This window comes from Eptesicus fuscus, chromosome 2 (genome assembly GCF_027574615.1).
Source record: "Eptesicus fuscus isolate TK198812 chromosome 2, DD_ASM_mEF_20220401, whole genome shotgun sequence".
NCBI classification, from domain to species: Eukaryota; Metazoa; Chordata; class Mammalia; order Chiroptera; family Vespertilionidae; genus Eptesicus; species Eptesicus fuscus.
In genome coordinates this window covers 101,947,923-101,971,470 of record NC_072474.1, presented here as the reverse complement: position 1 = coordinate 101,971,470, position 23,548 = coordinate 101,947,923, and the positions used below count along the sequence as shown (strand labels likewise).

The following is a 23,548-nucleotide window of genomic DNA, read 5'->3' as shown; positions in this document are numbered from 1 at the left end:
ATTGAGTTTTGTATAAGTTTATATGTCCAATGGAAAAAAAACAATGTCGTCATAATTGCTTAGATGGTGAGCGTGACAAATTAGAATTAAAACAAACCGAGACTCATAGACACAGACAACAGTATGGTGGTTAGGAGGGAAGGAAGATAGTAAAGGATAAAGGGGGCCAAATATATGGTGACAGAAGATTGTTGCCCCCACTATTGCTGCCCCCAACCTTTAGGCTAAACAGAAATACATTAATGCTTTACTTTTGTAAAAAGAATCAGCAGTAAATTAATACTTTCCTTTGTAAAAAGGCCCTCAGTGTCCTACATCAGGTAATCATGGTGAATGATGTAATACAAAACGTTGAAAAGTAGGAGTCAAGGGGCCTAGGACCTTTGCCTTATGCTCTCCTTGATGGTGTCGGCTGGGGTGACTGATGCTGTAATGTAATGTTGCTGTGCACACCAGTAGGCTGGGGAAATTGTGGATTATAGGGTGCTCTGCTTTATCTCTTTTATAAGAGGAACTTAAAATAGAAAACCTACAAAGGTTGAGGACATAAATATTACCTCTAATAATAAAAAATCGTAGCCCTTTTGTCCTATTTTAATAATTTCACCTGCAAGAATTTTTGAAGCAAATCGTTTTTAAAAGGGGTACTTGAATGATTTGGAGGACAATTAATGATGTCAGAAAGTTTAAATCTTCTAACAATTCTCAGAGCACAAAATGCATCAACTCCTGGTTGTTCACATTTCTAGTCATTGAAATAGTCTAAGGTTTATACACACAGGGAGAAAATGTTTGCTAAGGAAATAGATGATGCTATAGAGGTTAAGTATACTACTTTAGAAAAATATGTTAAGCATCCACAAATACTTGAGCTATAACCACTTATTTAGTTAGAACCAGTAGACTAGAATAATCATAATTCATCCCCCCAGGAACTCTAGTTAGTCCCTTACCACTTCAGTTTTAGTTACTGTCTTTCTTTCAAATTATAATATTTATGTCTTAAAATTTGATTAAAACTTTCCTCTAGTTTAAACTTGTCTATGAATGAATATTACTATAAGAGATGGACTTACTCTTTCATTTTCATAAATTTATCTTTTAAATTTTAGTAGTTCTGCAATATTACCAATGATTTTTTTTTATTCTTTCAGTTGCACCACTTTGTTTTCTATACAATGAACCTTCCAAATTGTATCAGATATTCCGTGAGATGTATGTGCGTTTTTTCTTCAGACTTCATTCCATCTCTTCTCATCCTTCTGTAAGTTCATAAAAAACTGGATCAAATCAGACTCTAATCTGTTTTTTATCCAAGAAAAAGTCTCTTACTCAATTAAAATATAACGCAACAAATTTTCACTTCTGATGTCACCAACAAGGTTCTATCAAACAAAAGAGAAGAAGAAACTGATATTTAAATATTTTGGTAATAATTAAAAGGGGAAAAGTCCTTTATCAATTGCATTTAAATGATGTTTTATATGTTAAAAGAAAAACATAGAAATGTCTGTATTCTCCTCTTTGGCAAAAACGCCCACCTTCTTTGAAGACTGATTTCCTCACCTATGGAATGAGGTTAGCATTGTGTTTCTGTGGCCTGCAGAGCTGCAGCAACGCCTACAGAGCGCCCGGTGGCACTGGCTCATGGCAGGTGTCCAATAAATGCGGCTGTTTTTATTGTTATGATTATCATCACCACCTCTTCTTTGTTGTTAATGAAAATCAAAAATGTATTTGTCACTTACTTTTCAGTTTCATGTTTGGCTAATTCTCCGTTATCATACTAGATATTTTTCTTGTATTTATTCAATAGGTAGCTCCTTTGGCCTCAACATGAAAGTCAAGGAGAAGCAGATTGGGCATTGAACATTTTTATCTGTTTTATCATGGCTGGTCCTTTGTTGTATCTTCTCCCTGCTATGAGCCCGAGTAAAAGCAGTGCTTATTTTATTTCAGTTACACTTTTTCCACCTCTGGGCCTGTTTTGAGCAACTTGACTTACTCTCCGGAAGAAACATTACATTGGAATGTGTCAGGGCTACCAAATTTCCCCAAAGAGGCCCTTGTCACCGCTGCTAAACTAAATGGTTGTCCTTTATTCCCCCGGCAAACTGTGTGCTCCTATTCCCCTTCCTCCACCTCCCGTTGGCTCTCACGCATCGCTAGTGAAAGCTGGCAAATAACAGAAACCAGGTGTCACCAGTGCACAAAGGAGGCACCACCAGTTATCCTGGTTTCTTCTCTCTGAGACACCTTGATTTAGTGCTTATCTTACATGAATGCTTAATCTAGAATCCTCAGAAATATATCAAGAATTCTCTTTTCTAATGCTTCATTCTTAGCATCAGATTTCTTACACTCATATTCTATACCATTCATGCTTCAGAGTTTTGACCTGGCTGCTCAGTACACACCCATGGGTTTTCCCCGTGCAGAGCTCCGAAGCTCAACACTAAGCCGTCTGGGTATTCCTCTGTCTCCATACTGACCCTGAGGTGTCCTTTTTCAGCTCATTGATTGGGCCAGCCCTGCCTCTGCCCTTTCTTTATTCCGTGGAATAAAGACTTAGAAGTGGCCGGCTCCTTTTCTGGCTTGCAGCTAGACTGAACTATTTGGAACCATTACAGCTCTTTTTCTTTAGAAATTCAAAAAGAGGATTAAAACTTCCTTACCAAAATCAACCCTGAGGAATGCTGAGCTGCAAGAAAGACTTTATTCAGAGTTGTCAAGTAAAAAATGCACTTGCAAAACATCTGCTTAAATTGGTTATTTCCTGTACTCTACAAATAAAGCCCTTTTAGGAAAGTAGATTTCAGTAAAAAATAATCTTTGTATGAAATAATAAAAAATCTTGTTTGATAACTTTCTGGTGCAAATCTCAAGCTGTCAGCAGTCAATCTTTCCCTGTGGATGGATTTCAAAGAAAGTGGAAAAAATCAGGAAATTCTTTCCCTGATGGGTGAGGCAGCTGGCAGAGAAGAGATATGTGGGGGGGGAGAAAGTAAAGGGTGTGGCTGTGGCACCAGAGAAATACCTGGAAACTGGCATGCTTCCAGAAAAAACTAATTTGCTGGGCCTAAGTGATAATGCATGGCTTACAAAGTAGCAGCTTTCCTATAAAACGATGTTTTCTTTGGACTCTCTGAGTATTACATACCAAGTTATGTGGGGAGCCTATTGTGTTAAAAGGAGGCTCCATTGCATATCTGTAAGAGTAGGTTTCCATAAAGAGGAATAAAATGTATCTTTAAATACAATGTTGGAAATCATTAGTGTATGTCCTGTTTTTGGCCCTTAAACAATATAAAAATATGTTGACAAAAATATTTATGTTGATACTGGTTTTCTCATTTTCATTTGAATAATTTATCAACAGTTAATTTATAAATACTAAAATATGTATTCCTCTTGTGACTTATTATTGTTTGCAGGGTATTGTGTCACTCTGTTTGCTATTTGAGACTCTTCTTCAAACTTATCTCCCCCAACTCTTTTATCATCTACGAGAAATTGGGGCTCAACCGTGAGTATTTTCCTCTCCTAATTGAAGAATAGATTGTTTGACATTAGAAGGTTCTGTTTCATCATTGTAAATCACTTGCAAAGATGCAGTAATTTTTCAGATAAATTAAACTAACAATTTTACTCATAAAGTAGTTATCAAGTAGTAAATTGTAAGTCTGCATTGTACCAAAAATTCTTGGAAGGATTATTTGCTAGGATTTTTGTGCCTGGTATAATTATCACTAAAATGAACTAATTTCTATTCATAATGAAAGGTGTTGGTCAAAACTGAAGCAAAAGTTTGTGGAAACAAATACTATCTGAGAAATGTGATAATACTAAAATTAAGACAGTTTAGGCTAAATTGATCAGAGAGCACTTTATGAGAGCTATGTAAGTTTAAAATTTGCTCTTGTTAAAGGAAACTAAATCAGTTACCTATCAATGGTTGTACACTGTGATTTTTCCTTCCAAAAGTTTTAGTATTTGTTCATATTTCTCAATATCAGTGAATATGCAGGATACCTCTGGACTTAAATTCTATTGGTTCTCTTCTCTTTTTTTAAATAACAATGTATATAAGGCAACATAAATTTCTAAATGACTTTACAGTGTTTTGTTACTATATTCTCCGTGCAACAATTTCCCCCTATTCAGGAGGGCATATATGAAAGGAGCATTAACTCTTTGAGGCCACAAAAGGAGTTAATGAGAAATGGAACAGTTTAATGTTTATCTTATCCACACTTAAATCCACAGCAGATGGATGGATGAGTGGGTGGATTTCAGAGACAGACCCAGATTCAAATTCTAGCTCTGCTAAATGGTATAATCCTGGTAAAGTTATTTAAATTATCTAAGTCTCAATTTCTTTCTTTAAATCAAGATAGTTTAAATTCCTCATTTTTTAAATCAAGAGAATTTCTACCTCATGCAGTTGTTTCAAGATTGAATGATTAGATAGTTAGATAGCTAGCTAGATAGATAGATAATATATAGATCTCTTTCTTTGTCTCTCTATTTTTTTCTATAAAGCACCATTGAATTTCAGACTTCTTAGATCTTAGAACTGCCATTTATAAAAACAACATCTCATATCATACATTGATAATACTAAGTTGATATTATTTCCTTGGTAGCCATTAAAAAACAGGAATCTGTTAATGATGAAGATTATAAGACAAGAATGTGGTAGAAATATTGTATATTGAATATAACTAGACTTTACTAGAATGAAGACAGTTGATTGCTAGAAACTAAAATTCTGATATTTGATATTTTTTCTAACCTATTTATACACTTTAATCATTAAAAGTAAATTTATTTTAATGACATGATAAACATTAAAATTCTTATGCAGGAAAAAGTATACAAATTTAATTGTCAAGCTAGAAATAAATTTTTTAAAGGCTTTCATGAATTAAAACTGATAGTGTTGGAAGGTTTCTAATTCAATATTTAATTTCTCTAGATAGAGAACTACCGTATTTTCCGGCATATAAGACGACTGGGCGTATAGAAGATTTTCCTGGGTTAAAAAGTCGTCTTATACGCCGGAAAATATGGTATTCAAGTTACCTCTTTCTTCTTGATTAAGCTTTGGTACTTGTTTCATCTTATCTATTATCTTATTTATGGACATAAAGTTACTTATAATATTCCCTAATTATTCCCAATTAGCCTTTTGATATATATAGACTCAGAGTGACTTCACCTCTCCCAATCCTGAGATTGATATTTGTATCTTCTCTCTCTTTTTTTATTCTGACTAGAGGTTTATTAATTTTATTCTTTTTTCAAAGAGCCAGTTTTGGGTTTTATTGATTTTCTCTATTGTTTTTCTGCGTTAAATATCATAGCATAAGTTCTTATACTTATTATTTTCTTCCTTATGGTTGCTTTAGGTTTATTTTGCTCTTGGCTTGCTACTTGTTTATGGTGAAAGTTAGATCAGTGGTTTGAGAGCTCTCTTCTTTTCTAATAATGTTATCAATTGCCCTCGAAGGACTGCTTTACCTCTATCCAACAAATTTTGATATATTGTGCTTTCATTGTCATTAAATTAAAAATATTTCTTAATTTCTCTTGTGACTTTCTCTTTGACTATGGGTTATATAGAGTATATTGTTTACTTTCAAAATATTTGTAAAAATCTATCATCTTTTTATTATTGACTAGAGGCCTGGTGCACAAAGTTCATGCACTGGGCGGGGGGGCGGGGAGGTGTCCCTCAGTCCGGCCTGCACCCTCTTGCAGTCGCTCTTACAGTCCAGGACCCCTCGTTCCTTACTGCTTGGCTCACTGCTCCTTAGTGCTGCCGCAAAGGTGGGAGAGGCTCCCGCCACCACCGCTGCGCTTGCCAGCCGTGAGCCTGGCTTCTGGCTGAGCAGTGCTCCCCCTGTGGGAGAGCACTGACCACCAGGGGGCAGCTCCTGCATTGAGCATCTGTCCCCTGGTGGTCAGTGCACATCATAGCAACCAGTCATTCTGGTAGTTCCGCTGTAATGGTCGCTTAGGCTTTTATTATATAGACTAGAGGCCTGGTGCACCAATTCATGCACAGGTGGGGTCCAGCCGGCTGAGGGGAGGGGCTGCTAGTGGTTGCTGGCCAGCCTCGCCCCTCCATCAGGGTGGTGGGGCCGATTGGGGGCAGGGCTGGCCAGGGGGAAGGAAGAACACAATATAGTACTATCCTATCTAATAAAAGAGTAATATACAAATTGACCATCACTCCAACACACAAGATGGCTGCCCCCATGTGGTCAAAGATGGCTGCCCCATGTGGATACAAGATGGCCGCCACAAGATGGCCAGCAGGGGAGGGCAGTTGGGAGGGACCAGGCCAGCAGAGGAGGGAAGTTGGAGGCGACTGGGCCTGCAGGGAAGGGCAGTTGGGGGGGGACCCAGGCCTGCAGGGGAGAGCAGTTGCGGGGGACCAGGCCTGCAGGGGAGGGCAGTTAGGGGTGACCAGACCTGCAGGGGAGGGCAGTTAAGGGTGACCAGGTCTGCAGGGAAGGTCAGTTAGGGGCAAACAGGCTGGCAGGGGAGCAGTTAGGCATCAATCAGGCTGGCAGGGGAGTGGTTAGGGGGTGATCAGGCTGGCAGGCAGAAGTGGTTAGGGGCAATCAGGAAGGCAGGCAGGCAAGCAGTTGGGAGCCAGCAGTCCTGGATTGTGAGAGGGATGTCTGACTGCCTGTTTAGGACCGATCCTGGTAGGATAGGGCCTAAACAGGCAGTTGGACATCCCTCGAGGGGTCCCAGATTGGAGAGGGTGCAGGCTGGGCTGAGGGACACACACTCCCGTGCACGAATTTTGTGCACTGGGCCTCTATTTGTTCTAATAAGATGCTATGAGAGATCCAGTAAAATGAGATTATTTGAAGTTAATAATTTAGACTTAAAAATCAAATGAATTTAAACTTTTTAAATATCCAGTGACTAAAAGTTTCTTTGACATCTCTAAAAAGATATTTTAAAACCAACCAAAACACCTAATTTGTCAATATTATTTTGTACTTTGTATTTTATTCTATTAGAACAATAGTTTTCTCTTTCATATTGAGAAATTTCTGAAACTTTGGGTCTTTTTTCAGTCTTATGAGAGTTAATATGACACCAACAAAGACAATATCTGGGCCCCTTTCTCTTGCTTTAAGAAAATAACACAGATATTTACCTACATAATAGTAAAACAGTTCCATCAAAGAGTTTGTCTAGCATCTCTCAGGGGCAGAAAAATTATGTTTAGATAGTAATGGATAGTACAGAAGGGATCAGGCCAAAGAGTTCATTTCCTGATTCCAGAGATAAATTGTTGTTGTAACATAACCTGCTTATAAATTGTGGGCTCTCATACCTCTTAGGGTTTTTTTTTTGGGGGGGAGGGGGGGGAGGTGGAATTTAGTTGCATTTTCTGGTCGATATTTCAGAGTTATGATAACCCCTCCTCTTTAAAATGAAGGGTTTGAAATTAGAAATCTATTTCTTAGTTCCCTTATAACTTTAAAACTATTTTTCTTTGTCTTCAGAAATTCCTTTTATTCATCCTATGTAGCCATTTGACTGAGATGTAGGAATATAATTTATTGAGTAGGAAAATTATGCAGCTATCAAGCATTCTTTCAAATATTTTGAAAAAAAAAATTCCAATGATCATGGCTTGCCTGAAACTGTCAAGACTACAAGATCAATTCACTGATAGCTAATTAGTACATACCCTGAAAAATAGAAGGTAGAAGTGAGTCTTCGAAAGGCCGGACTGTAGCATAAATGAGGGTCAAGCAGATATAATTCTTCCTCTCAATCTCACCAATCATTTGAAGACTATGGTGTTATAAATGCTCAGGTGATTTCTAAGATTCATTTAACAACAGAATTGGTTGGGCTCTTCCAAGCTTTTTTAAGATAGTGCCTTTTCAAAAGAAAGAGAAAAAAACATTGGTAAAATTTATTTTTTTTCTTTGCTTACAGACTTCGCATATCATTTAAATGGATGGTTCGAGCTTTCTCTGGATACTTAGCTACAGATCAACTCTTGCTTTTGTGGGATAGAATCCTAGGATACAACTCTCTAGAAATTCTTGCTGGTAAGAGTAAGTGCTTATTTGTAAAACACATGCTGTCTCTATAGTAAAGTCCTTTTCCTTTCTAACAGTCACCATCCGTAATTGGAGTTTAAGTCTACACTTATCTGTCATTGTTAATTCATGAACATGTATCTGCCTTGGAAGGCAAGTACTGAGGTTCTGTGATCTAGATACATCTGTGTAACTGCCCAACACCGGTCTATTCCCAGTCTTTCTTTTTGGCTCCCAGGAAAGTTCGTTTCTCCCCCTCCACCACTTTCAGTCCAACCAGGGCTTACCGTCTCAGCACCTGGGAGGCCTGTGCAACAGAGTGTAGGTACACACTCCACCCTGGATTCCTCTGACTGTCTTAGCGTTTGTTCTGTGCTCCAGCCCAACTGCTGCCTGAAATCCTAACTGACACTGAGCCTCCCCGCGCTTCTGTACTTCAACTTATACTGAATTCATAACCTTTTCCTTTTTGCTAGTGGTCTCTGACTCCTGCCCTGGTGGCTGAATGTCCTCTTTTAGGTATTCTCTTAAACAAAAATATTATATGTTTTGTTTGTTTTTTCATGAAGTCAGTTTCACCTCTCATTTAATAATTCAGCAGTTTTTACAACAGATATTACACAAGGCAACTGTATAACACATAGAGCACAGATTCTTACTGATTATATTATTTTGCTTCTCTTGTACAAAGTAGACTCAGTTATTTTAATCATTGATATTATCAGAAAATTCAAATAAATATTACAAGGTTTTTACAACAATAGATGGAAAGCGGAAAAGTAGGCAGAGTACTGGGTCCGACCTTCTCCAGTTGTGTGATATTGAATAAACTATTTAACCTGTGTAAGCCTTTGTTTCCTTACCTTACATCGCTAGTATAGTATGACACCTTTCTGGGATACTGTGGAAATAATGCTTAAGTGAAGATGTTTTTCTTGTCGAAGGTTCTCTAGGGACTATATTAACATATTATTGACTGCTGAGAGGTCTAGAGTAATTGGGTGGCATTTTGAAAAGGAAAATTAGAGTAATAATAAAATGTCACAAAGATAAATATCACCCCTAGTGTACTCCGAGATACCACTTACTGATGTTTTCTATCTCAATGGTTTTTAAAGCCCATCTAAATATGAGTAGGAAAGAATGGTCTGCCCTCGTCTCTTTTGGCTGAATGAAGTGACATATATAAACTAGAGATAGAAGGGTCTTAGAAGTCCTCAGGTATCACTTCTTTCACATGTTTCTCTCCGGCGGTCCTCATCCCCTGAACACTTTGGTGCAGGGCAGTCCCTGTCTTACCAGGTCGCCCATTTCATTTCTGGATAATACGTCTTGCTGAAATGTCCGCCCGGTAAACCAGTCATCGGCATGGTTTTTCTACTCTCAGAAACGGCTCCTTTCCCCAAAATCTTCTATTTTCCCGGCTAAATGGACTTGTTTTCTGCTCCCATTTCTCAGGCAACAGGATTTTAGTCTTTCCACCAAATAACTCTCCTCAGGGTGGGTCCTAACTTTTGAAAGTATTGTATATAGCTTTTTGTATAATTTCAAAAAGATACTAGAGTGTGTTAATGAAAAGGGTTCAGTATAAGGGAGTACTTTCTAATAATTAGGACTTTCCAAAAGTAGATGGGCTTTTTAATTGTCACCTGAAGGGTTGAAATTTCTACTATGAAAGAAATGCTGAATTAGAAGGCCTTCAAGGTCTCTTCCAATTTAAATGTTCTCTTTCTGTGACTTATCGCCCTTCAGCAAGCTGAAGTAAAAGGAATAAATTAATATTGAATACTGTATTTGCTCTAAGCAGGCACATGCTATGAACGCAATACCTGAAATAAAAAGTTAATGATGAATAGGTAGAAATTCAGTCCACACTGTTGCAGCCATTTACTCTTCCTCCGTGGTTTTTAAAAACCAACAGGGAAGAATTATAGACCATGTAGAATGGCACTGTACTGAGGGGTGCTCCCACCTTGGAATGCCAATCAAGAGCCACAGGGCAGATAATTTCAGGTAGATGGATACAAGTTAGTTTTGATTATTTAAAATATTTTGTTATTTTTTTCTTCTGAATATTTGGGATCCATCTTTTTTGCTCAATTGAGTTACTAAATATAGTCCTTAGAAATATTTTAGTAAATATTACTGGCTTTAGTTGTGAATTAATCAGAGCCTTTTGTAAAAACAGTTTAAAGCAAAGGTGTCTTAATGTTCATGATAGAATTGCTTAAAATTAAAGTAATGAGAATAGTTTGAAAGACCAAAGTAAATATTAGCTTTTCTATTTATCAGATGAAACATGATTTCAGTGGAAAACACCCTAAAGTATAGACCTTTTCTCCCGGGCAAACAAAGCCGTGCTGTGGAAGGGCTGGGCAGAGCAAACAAGAGCAGGCAGAGAGGAACTTCTGTGATGCGACACCAAGATAAATAAAGGTTATGAGCGCATGAGCATTCTGGGTGCTGAGGTCACGTAGTGACCTGCTCTTTACATTTGGAAAAACAATTTCCCGCCATGCACACTCTTTCCTGTACAGCAGATCTGACCCTCCTGCCAAGCTCTCACTGACTGTTAAATTATGCACAGAAGGGGAAGGCGTGCTCACATGCCTTAGCTTCTAAATGTCTTCCTGGTCAAACATGGTCCCAGGTACTGGGAAACCATAAAGACGTTGCTGGTCCACATTCATGGTTTTCTTTGATATTTTTGTAAACAAAGAAGCTCAGTGGCTTTAAAGTACTCAAGTTTTCTCTTTTTCAACTAAAGGGAAAATTCTGTGTCGCAGATCTCTTGTATGCCTTGCTACACGTTAAATAATGCCAGCTGACTTAACTTCTTTTTTTTTCTTTTTTTAAAATATATTTTATTGATTTTTTACAGAGAGGAAGAGAGAGGGATAGAGAGTTAGAAACATCGATGAGAGAGAAACATTGATCAGCTGCCTCCTGCACAACCCCTACTGGGGATGTGCCCGCAACCAAGGTACATGCCCTTGACCGGAATCGAACCTGGGACCCTTGAGTCCACAGGCTGACGCTCTATCCACTGAGCCAAACCTGTTTCGGCTGACTTAACTTCTTAAATTCTGTTTACCACTACCATTTGCCCCCCAGAATTTTTCTCTCTGGCTAATGTTCATGCTTTTTTGCAAAGCTGTCAAAAATCTGTCCTCCTCTAGAAAAATGCCTGTGCTTCCCTGTCACTGGGGAAATTAGGGGACTGCACCCTGACTTCCCTTCTACCAGGGCCACCTGGCATCACCCTTCATGCTATCTCTAGAAGTTACCCTGAGGAATAGCAGAGAAGACAGTCTTAGGAAGCACACAGATTTCCACATCAGGAATAAATCGTTACTGCTAACCTTCATGTCAGTAATGTCATCACATGGTGATTAGATGCCCCAGCCAGAGCCCAGGTATATTCGGTCTACTGTTTTCTATCTGTGTGATTTAAACATGTCACCCAAGCTTACCGTGCCTCAGTTTCCGCATTAGTAAAATGAGGCAATAGTAGTATTTTACTCATAGAGTTGGTGTAATAATTAATTGCTATTTTAATTATTCCCATAGTAAAAATCTGTGTGTGTGTGTGTGTGTTCTAGCTATGCAATGTATTTAGGAACCAGTCTTCCAATAATTTTGTAGATTTCATTTCCTAAACTTCAGTTCTCGTTGGGCAGTGAATGCTTTACCACCTCAGGTGATGGAATAAACAAGGGAGAGGGAGAGTCAAGAATCATCTCCAGGGAGTACTGTCTCCTTATCGGGTTGCCTTCCTCTTCCACGGGCCCTTCCGTTGTTCACGATGACTCATTCTCTCACGGGGCGTTCTATGGGAGATTACATAAGAAGTGGTGCATGTTAGCATTGCTCGTTTTTCATATGCTTATGCTTAATGAAAACAAAAACCCAAAGGTTGTTTTCTACTCAAAGTAGAACATTAACCTTCAAGATGTTTATAATGGTTTTTTCAGTTTCAGCTTTTTCCTGTAGCCAAATGCAGGCTCAGCCTCCCCGCAGCTCTCCCCACATGCAAGTCCATTTGTGACCCTCTAAGAAAGAGCAACGCTCGGTATAACAATATGAATACAACAAAATATTGTGGAGATACTTTCAAGAAAAGGTGTTATTGCCACATTTTTATCATGATGCCACCTCAATACATAGGAAACACGATGTGATATATTAAAAAATCCAGTCTCCTTATAATTTTTTAGAAGCCTCTCTATTGCATTAGTAAGAAACACCTGCATCAAAATAAACCTTAATTTAAAGACAGTCATTAGAACTTCATGCCATTTAAAAACTGTTGTGATTTAAGTTGTAAGTATGAAAGAAGCAATTTATAAAATGGCTTTTCAGGGCCTTTGAATGTTTCTTTTCCCCAAAACTGTGAAATACAGTTTATCAGGCACTGTTCTCCAGAGGCAATCTCTGGAGATCCGCTGCAGGACCTTCGCTCGGTGCGGGTGTGTGCTTGTGAAAAGCACCCCTTCTGAGCTCTCGTGCGGGGTTGTGGGCACAGCAGTGCACTTGTGGGGCTGATGAGGCCAGCAGTTGAAATAGTGTGCATTCTCTTCCAGTCCTGGCAGCTGCCGTGTTTGCCTTCCGAGCAGTCAACCTGATGGAGGTGACATCACTGGCTGCAGCTGAAGTAAGGATAAGTTTCACTCCGAAGGGATGGAAATAGCTCCTGAGGGCCTGCCAGCCTCGGGCACTCGAGTCTCAGATGCCTGAGACACACTTTACTCATAGCTTAAGTTTTTAACGTGGGTAAAACCTGTAAGTTCTGAGCTAAGTAGTATTAGGTATTCAAAATTCCTTAATGACTTGAAAATAATCTTGTGAGAGAGTCATAAACAAGATTATTGTAGAAAGCCATTCTAATCATTATGGGAAACAATACGCCTAGTAATTTAATAGAAACTATTGATCTTATGTTGTGTTTTCTTATTAGTGTTTACATCCATGTGTTAAGCTCCTAAAACAAAGAAAAACTAGCTGAGAGAGTTAAAGGGCATGTGTTTGGACCAGTGGTCGGCAAACTCATTAGTCAACAGAGCCAAATATCAACAGTACAACGATTGAAATTTCTTTTGAGAGCCGAAAACCGACTTCTGCGCATGGGCCACGAAGTTTCCATCGCACTGTACGTGCGCGCCCGCACGTGGTATTTTGTGGAAGAGCCACACTCAAGGGACCAAAGAGCCGCATGTGGCTCGCGAGCCGCAGTTTGCCGACCACTGGTTTGGATGCTATACTAATGATAAATGGGCTTTCTTGGTTGTTTTTAATTGTGAGTTAATTACTTAAAGCTGGTTTCTTTTCAGTAGTATACCTGAAACATGGTTAAATTAAACAGTGGCTTACCATATTACTCTATTTGTTATCTCTCATAGAATCATACATTTTATCCTTAAAATAGCCGCCTACAGTCTTTGTTTAAAGGGAAGAGGATGTTTATGCATCTTGCAACTGAATAAACATTAGTCCCATCTCGAAATGATTTCCTGAAGTCAGTTACTCCTTATACTACTACCACAGAATGAGGATTCCTAATGTACGTTTATTTATAGAAGCAAGTTGAAATGTTAGCCCTCTTATAAACTCATGCTACCTTGTATATTTGAAGAAGGCTCAAGGCTAAAATCCATGCTAGCATTTTGCACATGTTCTAACATTAAGATACACAGAGAAGAAAAGGACCATTGTAGCTTTATTACAGAGGTTAGGACACATCTGAAGAATTTAGAGGGTGCGTCGATGCCAGCATCACATTGTGATGGTGCTTCTGTTGCCCCATATTTCATAGGCTTCACTTTGCTGATGAGAATACTGACATTAATAATTCTTTTTGTTTTTTTGTTTCAGGCAGTTCTTGCTGACCTTTCTACTTTAAAAGTTATGCCTCTTCTTCAGATTTTTTTGTTTGCTACTGTCACCTGATCTTCTTCAAGGTCACTGATAACACAAAGTTTTTCATTAGAAGCTAATCATGAACTATGCAAACTGCATAAAACCAAAATCCACTTCGTATATAAGCCAATAAAGATCATGTTCCCTCCTCAGTTAAACAAACCTAAGTCATTTTTTGCTTTTTGAAAAAATAACTCAGCACACCAAATATTGCACTGCATGCTGCTGATTTTCAAGAGAGAAGCAATAGACTGAACTTCTGGCGACTTGAGCGTACTATAGATACAATCCTGACCTGTAAAAAGCATGCGACAACATATGCAATAAGAACTAAAGATGCTGTAATAAACTTGAAGAGGTAATGCAGCCTCTGGGACAATTCTCTTATGTCAGTTTGTAAATTTATCTCTAGATAATGTATTGTTTTATCTTATAAATTGCTCTTCACTCAGAACCAGGGGTGGGTAGGAAGTGGGAAGAAGACTTGAAAAAGATAACGCTTTTAAGTAGAAATTCAAATGTGCTTTGATGTTTTTAACAATGTTTCTTTCCCCAGAGATTTTCTAGATCTCTCTCCACTTTATTTCTCACTTAATGTTTTGTACTAGGGGAGGTCAAATACAATTGTGTCCACCTGCCAGTATTGTATTCTTTATTTCCTGGGGTAGGGGAGAAAGTCAAAGTTATGGCATAATCTGTTCAAACTTCTCAACCTTTCATCCTGCGATTAGAAGACGACACTGCTGAGGCCTGTTGCCAGATTCTGTTACTTTGGAGGACACCTAAGGATTCAAGGAAGGGAATGAAATATCAAAACCATATTTGCTTTTCTGACGGTTGGTTTAATGAAGTTTACTTCTAGGAAAGAGCAGCTGCGAGACCAGTAATAGGTACTGGACAATCCCTCCAGAACGGACATCATGCAAGGCTCAGTCTTACGTTGGTCTTTATTATAAGTGAAGGGTCTTGTCGTATATTACTTTCTAAAGGCCTACCATTTCTGTAATTTGGAATAATAGTATGAAAAAAAGAAGTCCAAAAACCATTCTTTTGATTTTAGTCTCAAATTCAAGATGCTGATCATTTTAACAAAACTCTAAATCAATAGAGTGGAACCTTGTTTCTCGGACATCTCCCATCTCGAACCATTTGCTTCTCAACCCGGCACCCCTTTCATTCTGATACCGTATGGCCAGTCACACATCTCTCAGGTGACAAGCAAAAGAGAGAATGCACGAATAAGTCAGTTTACCACTGTTAAAATCTCAGGATATTGAGCTGTGAATATTTTCATGTTTTGTTTTGTTTGTTTTTTTGTTTTTTTTTGCTTTTGTTGCTGCTTATAATTATTGTTAAATTTCAGTTTTTACTGTACATTTCCTTTCCTTTTTGTTAAATTTTCATTTATACTTCATGTCTTTTTTGTTTTTAAAGTGCTTATTTATAGAATAAACAGTATCATAGACATGTACTGTATATAAGAAAGGTTAAAACGGAATCATTTGGGGGTCTGGAATGGATTAATTAAATTTACATGATTTCTAATGGGGGGAAAAATGATTCAGTTTTCAAGCAACCTTCCAGAATGAATTAAGTTCGAGAAACGAGGTTTCACTGTATATCAATACTCTTACTGAATGCCTAGAATTGTATTGTTTTATCCAAATGTATTCATGAATCATTTATTTATATATATATATTAAGAAATACATGAGTCTTAGCATAATACTGCAAGTGTAGAGGAGTTTGGTATAGCTAGGTATTTGAAAATATTATGTGCTTTTATTCATCAGGTACTTATTGACTTACTAAGGACTAATTTATTCAGCGATTGATTCCTAACAAACCCATTGTGTGTTTTTTTGCAGGTGATGCAGTTAGGTCATATGCTTTGCCATTCTGTGTGTGCAAATGCACACTCACCCTGAGGATAATTATGTGCACACCTATGACTCTTGTCTCCCTCCTCTTTCTGAGAAAATGAGAAATAACACGTAAGGAAGAGAGAGAATTTTAAACGACTATGGTCAAATTTATACAGAGGCTCCATCATCGGCCTCTTTCTTTATGAGAGTATTCATAAGCCTTTTTAAAAGCAGCAGTCTCGTGGTCTAGTAGAAAAACACTAGGGTGGCTAGTTTTGTTTCTTCCTCTAAGTCCCTTGATAATTTACTCTCTTATCTGCAATTAGGGGCAGGCAGGGAGGACAGGCATCAGGAAATTATTGTATTTGCTCTGTGTACCTCCCAGGGTTAAGTAAGAGCAAATGAGAAAATATATTTGAAAGGGACTTTTTAAACTGCAACGCACCAAGCAAATATAAAATGTTGGTAATTAATTTTAATGATGGCATTTTGAGGTCAAGTGGTAGAAGCTAACATGTGAAGACTGTCCATCCTCATTAGCATCTCTATGGTTTTATTTGATAATGTGAGACGGTGTCTGTAAAAAACGAACTTATCAGGGCATAGTAAGGTCCTTGCATTTGGAACAGGTGACTCCAGCCAGTCCTGAAGGCTGCAGGCATTCTGCTGCTGTCGCAAACCCCTCAGCCCTGCGCTGCTCTCGGATGCGTGCTAGAATACTGCATTCAGGGCAGTCGGCTGTCTTGCCCACTCCATCTCTAACTGCACCTCCTCCACTACCTCGGTTGGCTTCCTTCCTTCTGCATTCTCCTCACTGTTTCCTGCCATTCTCGAACACCTCCTCACATCTGCTCTGCCGGTGCTCACAAGGATCTGAGGGACCAGGGATGCTTATGTAATCATTCTACCTACGGCATTGCACTGATGGTGAAATAGACTCAGAGACTAAGTTATATTTGGCTCTTCTGGATTTCAGTTCACCCACTAATGTAATATGTGTGACCTTTTAGAAGAGTTTATTGAACAGTCTTCTTGATCAGAACATTTGGTAATGCAGCATGCTGGCTAATTGAAATTTCCAGCTTATCTTAGCTGCACAGCACCCCCTTACACTCAGCAAGTACTCTTTCTATTTCATAGAACAAAGACCATTAGCCTTGAACTCCCTCGCAGCCTTCCACTTCACAACTTAGCTTTATATCCCTTATACTTATCTCCTTCCTTCTTATCTCAGGAAATGTCTACTCTAGTCCCACAGCTCTCTACTAGTATATACAGATTCAACAGGCCACTTACATGCTTAAGTTAAATGGTGCCCCACTGCTTAACAGATAAACTCCAGGCTCTAGCAAAGTAGGGAAATTCTCTACAGCTCGGTCGATCTGTTGCTGTGCTCCCACACTGCTCCACGATCCTGTACTTCAGCCTCACTGATTACACGCTGATCCTCAACCAGCCAAGCCCATCCACTTTGTCTATCAGGAACTCCCTTTATCAAGGCCCCTCTCAAACATCTTCTCTATTGTAATGACACCCCGGAGCTGTCAATTAGAATTAATTAGGCCCTTCTCTTTGTTCTCTATTCATCCACTTATGTGGTGCCTGGAATATTGAGTGATCGCTTTTTGTATACATGTTCTGATTCTCACATCACTTTATTCTCAAGTCAATTTCCATGGACTAGCTCTAGTATGGAATATGAAAGAAGAAAATTGTCCTTATGCATTTGTATCCCAGGACCTGTTCTGAAAATTGTCAGGATCTGTTTTTCTTAAAACATCATTTCTCCTCTATTTTTTATTTGGTAATCTACCCCCTGCCCCATGAACTTCAGGTGAGGCTGACTCCTACCCCCAGGACCTCTGGGTCCTCACCAAGCCAGTCACCATATGCTATCCTTCTAGCCACAGGGATTGCTTCAGGATCAGTGCAAAATCTAAGACCAGTGAGGACCAATGAAACTTGATTACGAGGCTTTGGTTTAATCGTTCAGGGAAGCTGGATATAGGGTCTGGATGGGCTGCAGCCTAGGAATGGAAAGGGTGAAAAGCTGTTCTGTTGACCTGTTGATGTCCAGGTCCCACTCCACCAGTCTACCCCTGGACTGTTTCATCACAGGAGCCAAAAGATTCTCTTTGCAACAGAGAGGACCCTAACTGAAGTACAGTTATTTGACTATTTAGGCGATCCATTGTATCATGAGAATCATTATTTGGTGGGACCCCTGTCTATATATTTTAAGCAAGAGGAATCTTTTTTAACTTTTTAAATCAAGACCCACCCTGACCTTACAAGCATGAATTCTATGTTCCAGACCTACTAAGCTACCTGAAGTACCTTGAACACATAGTATGTCTCTCTGCGTTGGCCCTGCGCCCATACAGCACCTTGTGCTTGGAACGCCTTCTCTTTTCCTCTTAATATAACTCTTACTTGTACCTCAAAACCCAACTCAGGTGTTGCATCATCAGGGAAGACTGCTTCTCTTATGAATTCCCCTCATACCCTAAATATACATAGTTATACCATAATCTTATACTATGTGATTGTCTTTTTCTTTTACTGGACTGTGACTCCTTAAGGCAAAACGGTTTCTTTCTCAACTTTATCTGTCTAGAGCCTGGTGTAGTGCTTGCCCCATGGTGGGCTTTAATGTTTTTTGAATGAATGGATGAAATCATCTAATAGCATAATCCACTCATTCTACTGATGAGGAAACTTGCTCAGTTTCAAATAATAACTTACTTGTCCAATGTCACACAACTATTTTACCAACAAAGATTTGTGGAGGTCCAAAAGGGAAAAATATTTTGAGTGAAAACACCTGGAAATGCTTAAGTTCACTCAATATTTCTCATTTATGTCAACTTCACTAAGGTATAGTCTATGTAGAATAAAATGTGTGCATTTTAAGTATACAGTTCTCTAAGGTTTGACAAATGTATATAACCACACCACCACTATCACAGTAAGGCACAGAACCTCCATCACCTGAATCAGTTCCCGTTATGCCCCTTCCCATTCAGTCCCCCATATACACATTGACTCCAGACAACCACTGATATGCTTCTGTCCCTAAAGATTAGATTGGTCTTTTCTAAAGGTTCATGTAAATGGAATCATATATACTAGTACCTATATTTTTTCTTTTGTTCTTGGCTTCCTTTACACAGCATAATGTTTCGAGATTCATCCATGTTGTTGTGTAATTAGAAGTCCATTTCTTTTTATCACTGAGTAGTATTTCATTGAATGACTACTTCACAGTTTTTTTATATGTTATTGTTAATAGACATCCATGTTGTTCTCGTGTTTCAGTGTATTATGGATACAGCTACTATAAACATTTGTGCACAAGCCTTCATGTGGACATATATCTTCATTTATTTGGGGTAAATACCTAGGAGTGAGTTTGTTGGGTCATATGTCAGCATAAGTTTACCTTTCTAAGAGATCTCCAAACTCGTTCTGAAGTAGTTCTACCATTTCCCATCCCCACTCACAGTGTAAAAGAGTGCTGGTTGCTCCAAATCCTCACCAACTCTCACTGTTATCATGTTAGTCATTCCAATAGGTGATTTTAATTTGCATTTCCTTAATTACTAATGATGTTGGGCATCTTTTCATACTTATTTTTCACTTACAATTATTCTTTTGTAAAGTGCTCAAATCTTTTGCCCAATTCTTTATTCTGGGTACACTTCCAGTTTGTAAATTTTTCTCCCAGCCTATAGGCTAATCTCTTCATTTTCTTAACTGTATTTAAAGAGCAAACATTTTCATTTTGTTGAGTTCAGTTTATCCTTTTTTTTTCTTTCTTTCTTTTTTTTTTTAATGATTCACATTGTGTGTCCTATCTAAGAAATCTTTGCATAACTCAGTCACAGATTTTTTTTCCTGTTTTCTTCTAGAAACTTTGTCACTTAGCTCTTACTTTTAGGCCTCTGATCCTTTCACTTTTTAGTTAATTTTTGTGTATGATATAAGTTAAAGGTTGAGGATCCTGTTTTTGCATATAGATATGTGATTATTCTGACACCATTTGCTGAAGAAAAAAAAGCACACCCTGTCTTTTCCCTTTAATAATAGCACCTCTGTAAAATCAATTCATCATATATTTGTGGGCTTATTTCTTGACTCTCTATTCTGTTTCATGGTTATGTCTATCCTGATTCCAGTACCGCACAGTCTTGATTTTTATAGCTTTAGAATAAATCTGGAAATCAAGTAATTTTCTTTACCTATGTCAGAAGTATTGTGACTATTCTAAGTTCTTTGCATTTATAAATAACTTTTGCAATCAGATTTTTCATTTGTACTTAAAAAAAAAAAGCTGCTGTGATTCTTATTGAGATAGTGTTGAATCTAAAGATCAGTTTGGGGACAATTGATACCTTAACAATATTGAATTTTCCAATACATGAACATGGTATCTCACTCCATTTCTTTAGGTCTTTTTAAATTTCACTCAGCAATATTTTATAGTTCTCCATGTATAGATCTTGCACATATTTTGTTAAAATTATTCCTAATTGTTTACATATTTATGTTATTATAAATGGTATTTTTAATTTCATTTTTTATGGTTTGTTAATATGTAGAAATACAATTGGTTTTTTTATATTGATCTTGTATCCTGAGACCTTGTTAAACTTTTTTGTAGCTTCCCTAGGATTTTCTACATATATAATGTTAACTACAAATAAAGACAATTTTACTTTTTTTTTCAAATCTATATGCCTTTTATTTTTTCTTCTTTATTCACTGACTAGAACCTGCAATAGAATATACAGAAGTGTTGCAGTTCATCTAATTTTCTATTAAATATACTTATTTTTTTTTAAAGTACAACAAATATTTTAAAAATTAGCAATTTAATAGTTTGGCCAATTTAGGGATAAAACAGTGGGAGGAAAGGAGACAGGCAGATGCAGAATGAGGTGCAGAGAGATACCGATACACAAGATAAATTATGTAATTTTTTTGTTGCTGATTATCCAAAGGGCTTCTTCAAATGTTTTTTTAACGTAACCATTTGGCTTCAGGTACTATCAGTGCCTTTATCATGTTAATTAGGTAATTGTTTATGTATTACTTCTCTGCTCTTAAAACTTTTTTTAGATGTGTGGTGTACATGTATATTCAATGAACATCAAATGTTTTCTTTGAGCAATGTAGTATGCTGGGAATTCATAGTTTTTATATACATTTGTGTGTTTGCTTTTTCAGTAACAAATGTGGTAAGAGACAGCACTTTTTATGGAAATAGAATACTAACACCTCTTTTTTGAAGTAATGGCATGGTATGTCCAATGGTAAGAAAAAGAATGGTCCCCCACTGTTGTTCAGGCCCCAGGCCCTTAATCCGAAGGATATGTTAATTAACCTCCTCTCAGATACATTGGGTTTAGCATATCAACTGTAACATATGACAGTAAGTTCACATTGTTTCAATTCTCTTACCTATAAAATGGGTGATTCTACCTGTCCAGTTTCTCTCCTGTGGTTTTTATAATGATTACATAAAATAACATCTATAAAAGTATCTTGAAAACTACCTTCTACTGCTCTGGTGCTGATAGGAAAATGACCCCAGAAAGCTGGACTTTTTTATACGGCAGGTGTAACGGAGAAAGAGAGGTATTGGGGGAAATGTACCACCAAGTCCTAATGTTTCCTCCCATGTAGAGGGAGGTCACTGATGCCATGCTCTTCACATACCCCCCCCCCCCCCGCTCCTGTGGAGGAGTGAATGATACTTCTGATGAGGTTGGGATCGGTGCGGGGCATGTAACGCCAACCCCTTTCTCTCATCTTTCTCTTGGGATCCAGCAGCTCACAGCAAACAGGGTTTGTACTGTCCCTCTCCGCCCTGAGCTTTAGAAAGTCTGGACCCCGTGGGATGGGAGGTAACGGGTGACGAGGTGTCTGAGACTTGATTTTGAAAAGCCCATGCTTGAGTCATATTCCCTATGAACTACCAGTAAGAAAGATGACATCACCTGCTTCCATCTGCCGAGATTTTCACTTTCTCAACTCACAGCTCAGGCAGGAAGGAGGGTGCTGTTTATTAGACCTCTGAACCTCATTCGGTGGCAAAGATGTTAGGGTTATAAGGAACAGAGTATCACGATGAATCATAGAATATAAGATAGAAATAAGAGAAATGAAGGGTAATGAGGGGTCGTGATGGATTTGAGTAAAGAAGAATGGATGGATTGAAGGTCACAGCACAAAGGTAAAAGCACTTTTGAAGGAAGGATACTTCTGCCAGTAACGTGGAAGGGTACTATTTGCAGTCAGAATGAGATATTAGCGTTTGAAAATGCGGTGCCATGTTTGTTGATGCCACGATCTAAGGCCTGGTGGATAACTGAGGTAAAGGAGAAGACAACACTGAAAATATGAGGAAGTCAAGACACCAGGAATCCATGGTGCTGGGTGAACCGCCAGCGTGCACGTTGAAGCCACCAAGAAGGATGACAAATACAGACTGCAGGAGGAGGCATGCAGAAGAAAACTGAGTTGCTTGTAAAAGTTCGTTTTAATGAGAATGAATGAGGAGGAAAGAAAAATAATGGTCCCCCACTGATGTTCATGTCCCAGTCCCTGAATCCAGGAGGGGGCTGTACCTTGGAGGAGGAAGAGTGGTATAACCAGATGGGGTGAGCCTAAAAGGAGCAGAGCAATCACAAGAGAGAAGGGGGCGTAACACTCTAAACTTGGCCTGAGGGGTAGAGTAAGGCTGCTGAAGCACGCCCCGGGCACAGGAGAAAGGAAGTGATCCTTTGGAGAGGACTGCCAAGAGACGCAGGCCCCCGGGCACAGCCAGCTTTTAGGTAAGTGAGGAGGTGACTAGAACCTTCAGAGAAGAGAGGGGAAATATAGGTGTTTATTGACCTCACACTGGGAATTGGGAATGCCAGCAGCAGAAGGGAGTGGTTTTCTAGGGAGGGGATGGAGGAGGATGGGTGGGAATTGGGTCAGATTAAGAGAAGCAAGTTTAGGGAATTGATGACTGGAAGCAGGGAATTCTGAGGAGCGTGGGATAGACAGGGATGGATGGGCTGAGCCTCTCGGAGGTGACTGAGCAGTCAGTCCTGCTGCTGGGGTGGTCCACGCCACTTCTCTCTCGGGTGGGGCAGCTGCTCCCTCGGGCAGCCTGAGGATGGTCTGACCTAATAGGTCAGCTGCTGCTCAGACACCCAGACTTGTGACTGTCTCTGCTCTAGCACTGCACTCATTTGGTGACTTAGCTTTTCTTTCTTTCACAATAATTTGGTTCTCCTCTCTCTCTCTTTTGGCTTCTGCCTATTCATTGGTTCATTGTTTCAACTTACTCAGGGCTTAGATAGAGAGTAGAACCCCCCCCCCAAAAAAAAAAATAAATAAAAAGGAGGGGAGGGAGGAACCCCTTCTTTATAAATGGAATCATTGCAAAGTTTTCATGAAACAGAGCAAAAAGTTATCTCCAGTATACAACTTAGCTTGTACCCATGGCAGGCCCAGTGATGGCCTGACCCCTGAGGGGGCAGTGGGGGGAGAATGAGAGGGTCGGAATGTCAGTGCTAAGATTCCATAGGAAGAAATAGGCAGGTTTTCCTCTTCCTCTGTCACCTTTCGTCAGGACTGTGTCTGCCTTACCCTCAACGAAGGGCTTCCTCTCCTCATGTAGGAGAAAAG

The 23,548-nt window shown here is 38.8% G+C and overlaps 1 protein-coding gene across 3 annotated transcripts in view; it reads left to right on the top strand.

The window, feature by feature from the left end:
• The window catches only part of TBC1D19 (TBC1 domain family member 19), a 100,050-nt gene extending 85,602 nt beyond the window's left edge, over positions 1–14,448 (top strand). For all 3 annotated transcript variants that reach the window (XM_008140200.3, XM_054729669.1, XM_054729673.1), the window contains 5 exons: positions 1,155–1,264; positions 3,435–3,526; positions 7,978–8,093; positions 12,668–12,738; positions 13,956–14,448. In XM_008140200.3, the coding sequence (XP_008138422.1) occupies positions 1,155–1,264; positions 3,435–3,526; positions 7,978–8,093; positions 12,668–12,738; positions 13,956–14,030 (464 nt within the window). In that variant the 3' untranslated portion in view covers positions 14,031–14,448. The remainder of the gene's footprint in view (positions 1–1,154; positions 1,265–3,434; positions 3,527–7,977; positions 8,094–12,667; positions 12,739–13,955) is intronic.
• The last annotated feature ends 9,100 nt before the right edge of the window (positions 14,449–23,548 follow it).